This window comes from Chelmon rostratus, chromosome 20 (assembly GCF_017976325.1).
Source record: "Chelmon rostratus isolate fCheRos1 chromosome 20, fCheRos1.pri, whole genome shotgun sequence".
NCBI classification, from domain to species: domain Eukaryota; kingdom Metazoa; phylum Chordata; class Actinopteri; order Chaetodontiformes; family Chaetodontidae; genus Chelmon; species Chelmon rostratus.
Genome location: NC_055677.1, coordinates 385,001 through 397,422, shown reverse-complemented (window position 1 = coordinate 397,422; position 12,422 = coordinate 385,001). Strand labels below are relative to the sequence as shown.

Genomic DNA, 12,422 nt, shown 5'->3' with positions numbered 1-12,422 from the left:
AAGAAAAGGTGAAGAAGGGAAAGTCAGCTTCCTACATCTCTGTACACGTCCAGCTGACTCAGATGTGAGCACACTCGGCTGGACTCTGGTAGTACAGGACCAGACGTGAGCCGTGACTGAACCAGACTGAACCAGTTCCACTGCGTCCCGTTCAACGTGTCAGTTCCAGGTCAGGACCGCTGCGCGTCTCTTACAGATCCTGCTGCTGCACCAGTTAAAATGACTCCTGAACGAGGAGTTAAAGGAGCGAGGAGCTCCGCGAGGACTCCTCCCGGAACGCTCGTCCTACATGAGCCAATCAAAGCGTGTCTGTGTGTGATGGCAGCAGCTTGGACACTGACAGGTGTGTCTCTTACCTGGATAGTAGGAGTTGGGGACGGTGGTGCTGATGGTGTTTGTCTTCAGGGTGAAGGAGGACGGAGACGACACAGCTGCACAGAGAAACAACAATAACTCTTTGAATGAAAGTTCAAGTGAAGAAACTATTAAAACACGTCACTGTTGCTGTGGCAACAGCTCCTTCATCATCATCATCATCATCATCATCATGATCACTGAACACACACTGTAGTTTACTCTGACTCACAAAGATGATTCTTATACAGAGCAGCACAAGAAAGAGTCAAAGAATAAAGAAAGAGCAGCAGAAGAAGACATTGTGTCTGCCGGAGGAGCTCAGAGGAGGCGAAAGCCTGAGGGAAGGTCGACTCCTTCGTCCTCTAGACCTCCATCATCCCTCCATCATCCAGCTCTGCCCTCTGGCCGCCGCTCTGACACTCGCTGCACGATGAAACATTCAGTCATATGACCTGCAGTCACATCAGCTCGGAACAGCAGACGCGTCCAATGAAGACAAAAAGAAAACTGTATGTGGTGGACGGGAAGACACACGAAGAGACGAAAAGAGACTTGAAGAAATGGGAGACATGTGAAGAGACAGAAAGAGATCTGAAGAGGTAGAAAGGGACAGGAAGACATGTGACGATACGTGGCGACGGAAAGAGACTTGAAGAGATGGGAGACATGTGAAGAGACGTGAAGAGACATGAAGACATGTAAAGCGATGGGAGACATACGTGAAGAGATGGAAAGAGAGAGGAAGACACTTTAAGACACGTGAAGATACGTAAAGAAGCGTAAAGAGACGGGAAGACATGTGAAGACATGAAGAGATATCAAGAGACGTGAAGACATGTGGAGAGACGTGAAGACATGTGAAGATACGTAAAGCAACAGGAGACATGTGAAGAGATGTGAAGAGACGTGAAGAGACGTGCGGTTCTTCATTCATCAGTACTGTTTGTACAAACAGGACAGATGGACCCGTCCGTCCGTCTGTCTCTCTGTCCACCTGTCTGTCTGTAACACAGCATTAAAGACAGACTGAAAGATGTCTTTTTTCTCTTCTGTCTTTTCTAATTTCTCTTGTGTCTCATCTTTTCTGTCTCTCTTCTCATTGATCTCTATCATCTTTGTCTCAACTCGTTGTCTCATCTGTCGTCTCATCTCGTCTCAGTTAATTGAACAACATACAGCGTATGTTATGTCTCTGATCTGGGACCTGTCTGTCTGTGGGCACAGGGGACAGATCAGAGCAGCTTCAATGACAACAGAAATGACACTGAGACACAGAGAGAGGTGGAGCTGCGGGTGGAGGCGGGTAAACAGGTAAGCAGGCTATGACATCATCAATAGAGCGCTCTGTTTGAGATGTGCCAATAAGGCGCAAGCCGAGAATCAGCTGATTTGTCAGCTGATGCGGGCTGCTTCCAGATCAGCTGATCCATCAGCCAATGAAGCGAGAACGCCAGTTGAGCGCGACCTCCGTGGCCTGAACTCACGCCATGCTCCACCTGTGTGTGTTTTGTGTATGTGTGTGTGTGTGTTTTGTGTATGTGTGTGTGTGTCGTGGTGTACTCACTGCGTCCGTTCAGTGTGTGCGTGTGTGTGTCCACCATTGTTGTGTGTTGGGAGTTGTTGACCATCAGAGTCATTTCCTGTCTGGAGCTCAGAGTTTCCTTCCTCTTCTTCGCCAGCTTCCTGCAGAGACAGAGAAGCATTCACTTCTTCACTTTTCTGCATGAGTGGACAACTTTAAAAGGCGAAACACTGAGCGCCCCTGAACGCACCGTTTCTAACCTGCGTCACCACAGAAGAAGAAAATAATAATAAGAGATTTAGATCATTTGTTTTTTTGCTTTCTATCTTCTGCATACAGGAAACATAATCATAAAAGAAATGAAATACTAACGATGAGAAGGAAATAAAGGTGACTGAGAGAAGAACGGAAACATGGAGCTGAGCGAGTTCTGGTTCTGGTTCTGGTTCTGGTTCTGAAGCTCGAACACAAAAAACAACATCAAACCATTTTCTGTCTGTCTGTCTGTCTGTCTGACTGACTGTCTGTCTGTCTGTCTGTCTGACTGACTGACTGTCTGACTGACTGTCTGTCTGTCTGTCTGTCTGTCCATGGTGTCTTTTGCCTGTGGTGGTGGTGGACACACACACACACACACACACACACACACACACACACACACACACTTCTGTCTTATTTAGATATACTCTCTGGACTTGGCCTCTTAAGGTGGTATGGGGTGAGTTTTCATCTTTATGTTTTCTTTTTTAAGGTAGAATGAGCAGATTATAATGTTTATCTTAGTTAAGGTGGTATGTGGGGTTTACGGCTGCATTTTCTGTTAACTGTCTCGCTGCTCTATTTCTTTTCATCAGTTTTAAGGTGGTATGAGTATGTTGTTTCATTAGGTGGTCTGAGCAGGTTATTGAGGCTACACTTCTCTGTTAAGGTGGTCAGCGGGTTGTAATATGTATTTGGACAGTTAAGGTGGTATAAATGAGACATTTGTCCTGCTCTCAGACGACAGGTCTGAAGCCTTGGGTGCTCGTTGGTGGTGATGCTGGTCTCTCGGGCTGAGCTATCAGTGAATGTGTTTTCATTGTTCTTATATTCACGCCTCGTTAACGAAACGACAACGTGCTAACTCTATCATCCAGAGCTGAACGGTCATCGATATTTTGTTTATTTATCTCTGATCTCGTTCGACTTCTGTTTCTGTGCAGACTTCACTTTTCTTCTTCTCCTCGTCTCTATCTTTAAACATCTCCACCATCTGTATCGTCTCTTCATCTGCTCACTGAGCTCTGAACCACTGCAGAGGAAAAAATAACTTCTTTAAAAACATCCTTTCATCCTGTCGTCCATCCATCCACATCATCTGTCTTTCCACACACACACAGGCACAGAGACACACACACACACGCACACACGCACACACACACACACACACACACAGAAAAACACTGTCCGTTTCCAGCTCGATGTATTTTCTATCTTTCTATTCCGAGTGTGTGAATAAAAAAACATCCATTTGTCCAATTACTCACAAACACACACACACACACACTCACTCACACACACGCACACTACACTCACACACACTCGCACACACACACGCACGCAGAGGAAAGTTTAACCCTGACCTGAAAATGGAAAAAGGAAAAAATGTTGAAATATATAAATAAAAATAAAGAACAGGCTTTTACACTGAAAAGTAAGACATCAGTGAAAGCAGCTGAATGTGTGTGTGTGTGTGTGTGTGTGTGTGTGTGTGTGTGTTGGGGTTAACATGGAGGATGGTGAAAGCGCCCTGAGGCGAGGCTGCCCTCCTCCCCCTCATGTCACCTATTTCTTCTTCTGTGGTTCAGTCAGACAGTAAAAACCTGCAGCATCTCTTCTTCTCTGATTCAGACCTGAACAGACGAGCAGCAACAACACAACCTCGTCCTCGCTGCACGAACCTGTCTGCTGCTGGTTAGGAGAAAGCACGGACACAAAAAACGTCCACAAAGGGACAAAAAACGTCCACAAAGGGACAAAAAACGTCCACAAAGAGACTAATAATGTCCACAAAGAGGCTAAAAAGACCACAAAGAGACTACAAATGTCCACAAAGAGGCTAAAAAGACCACAAAGAGACTACAAATGTCCACAAAGAGGCTAAGAAGACCACAAAGAGACTACAAATGTCCACAAAGAGACTACAAATGTCCACAAAGAGACAAAAAAGACCACCAAGAAACTAAAAACGTCCACAAAGAGACAAAAGAGACCACAAAGAGACTACAAATGTCCACAAAGAGACTACAAATGTCCACAAAGAGACAAAAAAGACCACAAAGAGACAAAAAGCGTCCACAAAGAGACTACAAATGTCCACAAAGAGGCTAAAAAGACCACCAAGAAACTACAAACGTCCACAAAGAGACAAAAGAGACCACAAAGAGACAAAAAAGACCACAAAGAGACTAAAAACGTCCACAGACAGTAAAAACGTCCACAAAGAGACAAAAAAGACCACAAAGAGACTACACAACACAACCTCGTCCTCGCTGCACAAACCTGTCTGCTGCTGGTTAGAAGAAACCACGGACACAAAAAACGTCCACAAAGAGACTACAAATGTCCACAAAGAGACAAAAAAAGACCACAAAGAGACAAAAAAGACCACAAAGAGACAAAAAACGTCCACAAAGAGACTACAAATGTCCACACAGAGACTAAAAATGTCCACAAAGAAGCTAAAAAGACCACAAAGAGACTGCAAATGTCCACAAAGAGACTAAAAAGAAAACAAAGAGACAAAAAACGTCCACAAAGAGACAAAAAAGGCCACAAAGAGACAAAAAAGACCACAAAGAAACTACAAACGTCCACAAAGAGACAAAAAATACCACAAAGAGGCAAAAAATGTCCACAAAGAGACAAAAAAAGACCACAAAGAGGCAAAAAAACCCACAAAGAGGCTAAAAAGACCACAGAGACAAAAAAGACACAAAGAGACAAAAAACATCCACAAAGAGACAAAAAAGACCACAAAGAGACTACACAACACAACCTCGTCCTCGCTGCACAAACCTGTCTGCTGCTGGTTAGAAGAAACCACGGACACAAAAAACGTCCACAAAGAGACGAAAAATGTCCACAAAGAGGCTAAAAAGACCACACAGAGACAAAAAAGACCACAAAGAGACAAAAAAGACCACCAAGAAACTAAAAACATCCACAGAGACAAAAAACGTCCACAAAGAGACAAAAAGACCACAAAGAGACAGAAAAGACCACAAAGAGACAACAAACGTCCACACAGAGACTAAAAACGTCCACAGAGAAACTCAGAAGGTTTTCTCAATAGACTTGAGTATTTTTTATCTTTGATGTGTGTGTTTGTGTCTCTTTTCATTTTCCTGCAGAGCCGAGCCGACCTCTCTCACAATCAGCTGTCCTGACCTTTGACCTCTGGCCCCTGCACACACACACACACACACACTCTCTGTTTCTAAGGAGATGAGTGAACAGAGCGAGAGCAGGAGGTAACCTCACTTTACCAAGAAAACACTGTCGCAAAACAGCTTTTATATGTTTTCATATCTGATTTCAATGGAGGCTGACTGTGTGTGTGTGTGTGTGTGTGTGTGTGCGTGTGTGTGTGTGTGTGCGTGTGTGTGTGTGCGCGTGTGTGTGTGTGTGTGTGTGTGTCATGACATCATCAGCGAGGTGTTGGGGGTTGATTGATTTAGCAACACTTAACAATAACGCACACAGATGCACGTCAAGGCTAATCTATGCTAATCTAATGAGCGACAGGACAATGCTGTTAGTGGTAATGGATGTCAGAGTGTGTGTGTGTGTGTGTGTGTGTGTGTGTGTGTGTGTCTCCTTGTAACGATCATCTGATCAGACAGGTTTATTACACGTAGCTAATTCTATTAACCCTGCTCCACTGCACATGCACACACACACACACACAGACACACGCACACACACACACATGCACACACACACACACACACACACACACACACACACACACATTAAATCCCACCCTTTCAGCCTCCTTTAGGAACATGTAACTGACTCTGTGTCTGTGAACAGATACTTTTTGTTTTTTTTGTCGATGAGGCAGAAAGTTTTCGGGGTTCAGTGTTTGTAATAAAGCTCAGTCTCTGTGATCACTTCATTTATTTGGCTTTTGTGTTCTATTGTTTGACTTGACCTGCGTGCAAACACACACACTGGACCAGTTTAATGTGTGTGTGTTGATGTAAAGCAGCTCTTCCACACACACACAGTGACCTGAGGAGGAGTGCGTGAGTACTTCCTGTCTCCCTGAGGAGGCGTCGGTTCGAGATAATTCAGCTCTAACCCTGGAGGGGAAACTCAGGTTTCTCTCCTCCATCTCACAAACGTATTGATCAAAAAGCCGAGTTTCACTGTTTTTATTTTTACTTGTCGGATCAGAAACAGGAAACAGAAGCATCCGCTCAGCGTTCAGCCAATCAGGAGGCAGAAACTGGAGGCATGTTGGAATCCAGTCAAGCCATCGCTTGGCTGAGGCTGCAGCTGATGTACAGGACGCCGCGAGCTAACCAGAGCGAATCCTAAACACAAGGACGCTGCGGCGAAAGAGCTGCTAGCTGCTACAAGTGTTCAAGCAAACAGAAGAGGTGCTGCTGGACCCTCCAGACAGACGCCAGGCAGCCCCCGGTGGTTGGCGTCCAGTTACGGGTTGGGATTGTGGTGAAGGTCAGGTGAAGGTAAATGCAGCCTGTATCGTGGTTCAGAGCTCAGATGTCACAGGTGAAAACAATGCGGCGTTCACATCGTGTAGAAATAGACAGATTAACACGTTAACGGACCCGAACAAAAGGTGAAAGGTCAGAGGTCCAGGGTCGGGGATTGAGGAGTGGATGAAGTTACGGTTTAACTCTGCAGGTTGTGTGAGTTCATGGCCTGATGGACGCACCTATAAACACATTTACCATCCAATAGCGCTGCAGGTTAAACAATGGGACCTGCTGACTGACTGCCTGACAGGGTTAGGGACTGCGTTACAGGTGGTGCAGCAGTGATTTCTGGGTAAATGCAGGGGCCAGGTTTATGGTTAAGGTCAGGGGTCAGAGTTCAGAGTAGAAGATAAACAAATTTGGGGTTAAAAGTCTGAGGTCAAAGGTCAAAGTTTGAGGTGACGGGTAAAATAATTTGTTCAGTTTATTTCTCGGGGTCAGTGCATGTGAATGGACGTCACTGTGAATCCGCCAGAGTTTGCCAAGATGCTAGTTTTCATGTGTAGCCGCTGGCCAGATGTGACGGCGGCAGCCGAAAATCACTTTTAAAAGAATAACGCTGACGTAAAACACGTCAAACAGAAGCAAACAAACACGAGCAGAAACAAACGCCACAAAACAAACGCCACAAAAAGACAGACAGACAAAACAAAGGACGACAGGACGAGACATTTCTAAGACGCAGGACGACGGTAGCACCGAGGACAGCCGAGCAGCGTTCAGGCTGTATCTGGACGGACTGGACGTGGACGTCTTCGTCCTGCTGTGGACGGACTGGAGCAGCGTTCCATTCATGTGCTGCTGTAACTGAAGCAGATTGACTGAAAGCAGCGGAGTGGAGGGCAGCGGAGCCGGGAAGGATTTGACAGATGAAACTATATTTACATGCTTGATCAGGTTTCTCAGCTCAGGAGTCTTTCAGTATGTGACCGCAGTGAAAACCTCTCTTGTCCAGGGTTTTCATGGTTAGCTTATAGAATGATTCTAGGATTCTGCTCGGTCAGGTGCGATATGATCACAGCATTCACGCACATCCTCGCAGCCTCGGCTGACACATAATTCCTCATGAATCTGAAATTCGTTAGCTTGTATTTGACCTTTTCATAGCCTGAGCTTTGGACAAGAGCTTGGACACAATCAACAGCATGGTTAGCTCTCCTTGTGAAACACATGCTAATGGTTTTTGACACATTAGGCTGTAGACAGCAGTGGTTTAACCGTTCGGTAACACGGGTCATTGGATGGAGGCACCTTGGCTGTTTGTAACGCTGTTGTTAGTGTGCATATATATATTACAGCGTCATCGGCGTACATGTGAGTCTTTATCTTGACCGTCTGGGATTTGACGGAAGATAACTTAGAGAAGGGGACATCATGATTTAAAGTTGATGTCAAAGGTCTAAATACAAAGCACCAACACCACCCTTGTCTAAAAATGATTGAACCTTGTCCATAAAGAAGCAGTTAGCCATTTCTCTAGAGTGATAAGATAAGATAAGATAAGATAAACTTTATCAATCCCCAGCTGGGGGAAATTCGGTGTTACAGCATCAAGCTAAGAAAGGTGCTGTGATGCAGTGCAAAAGTCCATCTCTCTGCTATCTCGGATACTGATTGGCCTGCAGTTGGTTGCCAGATTTAAAGATTGTTGTTACTGGTGACAAGAACTCGGGAAGACCCCCCAGGGAGAAGAAGTGATTCGTATCTTTGTGAGGGGAAACACTAATGATGTGCTTAAAGCTTCTGAGTGTGACTGTCCTCTATGTCCCTGCAGAACAGCGTGAGTTGAAACATATTAGTCACTAATAGGATCTGCACCAAAGGTTAAAGGTCGAGGGGCAAAGACAAGGGGTTGGGGGAGGGTAATGTTAAAGGTTAAAATCAGTGGTGAAGGTGAGGGTCAGTGTTTTCAGTGAAAATGTCAGGCTGTTGCTTAATGTAATGGCTCAGAGGTCATAGAGGTTAATTGAATAAAAATGCATAATCTACCAGGGTTCAAAGCCCAGGGGCTAGAGCAAAGAGCTAAGCTATGGGTTCACATTTATAGTGAAGGTTAGCATCAATGAAGGGAAAGTAAAGGGGTCAGGTATCACGGTTAAGGTCTGGGGTCAGAGCATGTAGATGACACATATTAAGACCTGAACTAAGGGTTAGAGGTCAAAGGTTAATGCCTAGCAATGACAATGATTACTTACAGGTGGATGATGTGCTCAGGGATCAGAGGTTTAGGTTCAGGGATCAGAGGTTTAGATTCAGGGATCAGAGGTTTAGGTTCAGGGATCAGAGGTTTAGGTTCAGGGATCAGAGGTTTAGGTTCAGGGATCAGAGGTTTAGGATCAGGGATCAGGGATCAGAGGCAGGGCACATTTGGAGCTCAGCCTTTCAGGTGTTCGGGTGTTGAGGTCTGATGTTAAGGTGAAGGTGAAGGTTACAGGTGAGAGGTCAGAGGTCAAACAGATTACTTACAGGTAGTAAGTGTAGGAGTGATAAGTTCTTCGTCTGAGTGGTGGGGGGCGGAGCAGAGGGAGGGATGGAATGGAGGGAAAGAAAAACAGAAAAACAGAAAAAGGAAAAACAACAGATTAATGTCTCAAAAGGAGAAAAAACAGATGAGTTAAATTATTCTGTGTGGAGGTGGAGGAGTGGAGAGTGGTGATTGGCTGGTAAAAGGAGTCCATCAAAGTGTGAGGGGGAGGGGACACGTCTGATTGGAGGAGAACGTGTGAATAGAAGAGACCGAGAGAACCAATGGTAGTCACAACCTGCGACAGATCACCTGATCAATCAATAACCTGTGGGACGATCAGCTGGAGGTCTGTCTGCAGTTTGATCAGCTCGGCGGTCTCTTCTGTCCTAAAGAAGTCAGTTTATTTTCCATGTTGTGGTCTGACGGAGACCCTGTCTTATCTTCTCACTTTCTGTTCTCTGCAGGAACTGACGCTGCTTTTCTGTTTGTCGGCACCGTCGAGGAAGCCGTGATCTTGTTTGAACAAACTTTATTAGAATTGTCACTGGACAAAACAATCTGGAGGTTCAGTGTTTCCATTCAGGCTGATTCAAAGATGTAATCTGAGTTTTCACCGTGTGCAGGATTAACAGAAACACAGCGTCACAGCTGAATGAGGACCAGCCACGCTCAGATTTCATGTTGTATCACTGAGCTCAATTAAGAATCAATTAACAGATAAAAACGATCAGTTACACTGAGTCAACCATCATAAACACATTTTTTATGGATTTGTCGGCTTCACAGCTGCTCAGATTTTCCAGATGTCACATTCAGAACTTTTAATCATGACTTTATTCTTCGAGCTCGAATGTGACGTTCAAAGAACCCTCAGAGTGAACGTCAGAGACGCTGTGAGACGATCACAGTTTCCTCCCCAGCAGTGATGGAAAGACACCTGTTTACCTGTGGAATGTTCCACGCAGGTGTTTTTGGAGGTGTTTCTGTTGTTGCTTCTGTCCCGACTGGTTTGAAACGTGTTGCTGCATCAGATTCAGAATCATCAGATATTTACAGAAATCACTGAAGCTGATGAGCTCAGACAGTAAATATATTGACTCTGTGCTGATTTCAGGTCAGTTTCTGTCAGAGAGGATCAGCAGGTGATCACTTCCTGCTGCCTTGGTCTTGGTGTCGTACGTTTCAGAGGTAAATATTGTACTTTTACACGTATCTGACAGCTGCAGCTCCTTTGATCTACTTATAAAATATGACGCCTCGTTACAGGCTGGAGTTTGTGTGGAGGTCACAGGTGTCTGCAGTCACCTGTTGAACGCAGGTCACAGTGAAAATGATCTGTCACTAGTTTGGTTTAAAGGTTTGTTTCTTCTTGCACAAGATGATAACTCATCATTCGTGCACACTAAAACATATTTTTGGGATCTTCGTAATTTAGCCCTGAAAGCGACAATTCAACGTGTGAGTACTTTTACTTTTGATACTTTAGGTTATATTTTGCTGGTAACACATGGAACATGATGTTCATGTGCAGCAGAGCTTTTCTCCTCTGTGATTCTGAAACCTCAGAGACATGATGGAGGTGACGTGGCCTCTCCGTGTTCCACATTTCCTACGACGTGGTGAGCAAATTAAATCCTTCTGTTAAAGGAATGATGTAATGATCCTTCAGTCACCCGCTGATCACATGTCAGCTTTCTCTGTTACCTCAGAACTACCTGGTCGCAGGTGGTGAATTCGCTCCACCTATCAGCTGCATCCAGGGCGTAGCAACACGCTGTCCTACAAAAACTAGTTCTGAGCGGTGGAAGGTTACTGTGTCTGATCACCCTGCAGCCAGCCAGAGCTGAAACATCCTGCTTCCTGTTTCCACTCTGCTGCTGTAATGAGTCTGACCTCTGTCTGCTCACAGAGTGGAAATCAAACGCACCCCGCCAACATTAAAAAGCTCATTAGAGACCGAACGACCGCCCCTCTCTCTCTAATATCTGTAAGAGAGATCAGAGCTCGATCGACCCGACAGACAAGTCTGACTGAAACTTAGCACACGCGCACACACACACACACACACGCACGCACACACACACACACACACACACACACACGCGCGCACACACACACGCACGCACACACACACACACACACGCGCACACACACGCGCGCACACACACACACACACACGCACGCACACACACACACACACGCGCGCACACACACACACACACACACGCGCACACACACACGCACGCACAAACACACGCGCACACACACACACACACGCACGCACGCACACACACACACACACGCTCACACACACACACACACACACACACACACACACACTCTTGCTCTTTATATAAATGTGTGTGTAGCCTGAAGCCATTCTGCTCGAGGCGACTGAAAAAAAAACAAAGAATAAAACGCTCTTTCATCTAAATTTCTCTCTTATCGTCGACGTTCTCCAAACACAGAAGCATTTCTCTGTGTGTTTAAGTGTGTGTGTGTGTGTGTGCGCGTCTCAGCGGGGGGGTGTGTTTGATGTCGGAGAATAAAGTCGATCCACATATAGTTTAATGGTGATTACTGCTGCAATCTGCTCCATTATTCATCCTCCTCATCCTCACTGTCACTGTGTGTGTGTGTGTGTGTGTGTGTGTGTGTGTGTGTGTGTGTGGACATGATTGTGTTTTTGATGTAAATTTATTTATATGCATTTAGTATAAAATAATACCAGTATTACAGTATTAGTACTGCAGCAGAGGCTCTACTCATTAATACCTGTACAATAACACTAGCTATTATTAATTACCTTTAATTAACATAAACTACTACAGAATGCTACAGGCTACTAATTAACAACCATTTACTACCATTAACTGCCAGGTCTTCTTCTGGCTTTCTAGTCACCGCATGTGAGAATCTAATTAACATTCATTTCCATCATGGACCCAAAAGTCACCACTAACTCCCACTGCGTGAAGCTAACCGGTCAAACGGACAGCTGAAGACTGAAACTGAAGAAACACTGAGCAGAGACCGGATGCCGGGTGAAACGCTTTTTAAAGTGACAGGAAAGAAAGAAAACACGGTGAACGTGGTTCCCGAAGCTCTGCAGTCACCTGACAAACCAACACTAACTAACTAAACTAACTCTTAGTGGGTGTGGGTGTGTGTGTGTAACGCTGTTTGATTAAGATGTGTGTGTGTGTGTGTTTGTAGTATTGTTACCGTTTCTTCATCAGCAGGATGACTCCAAGGAAGATGATGATGAAGAGCAGGATGCCGGCGATGGATCCAGCGATCTTCACCGTGT

At 45.2% G+C, this 12,422-nt stretch overlaps 1 protein-coding gene across 7 annotated transcripts in view; it reads right to left on the bottom strand.

Annotated features, from left to right (window-relative positions):
• Nucleotides 1-12,422, bottom strand: part of LOC121624140 (receptor-type tyrosine-protein phosphatase mu-like) — a 130,410-nt gene that overhangs the window by 39,647 nt on the left and 78,341 nt on the right. For 4 of the 7 annotated variants that reach the window (XM_041961762.1, XM_041961763.1, XM_041961765.1 and 1 more), the window contains 3 exons: nt 12,338-12,422; nt 1,922-2,040; nt 357-431 (listed from right to left, as the gene is read on the bottom strand). The exon at nt 12,338-12,422 is cut by the window's right edge and continues 48 nt beyond it. In XM_041961762.1, coding sequence (XP_041817696.1) covers nt 357-431; nt 1,922-2,040; nt 12,338-12,422 — 279 coding nt within the window. Of the gene's footprint in view, nt 1-356; nt 432-1,921; nt 2,041-9,111; nt 9,145-12,337 lie in introns of all 7 variants that reach the window. The other 3 variants (XM_041961760.1, XM_041961761.1, XM_041961764.1) reach the window with 1 other exon arrangement.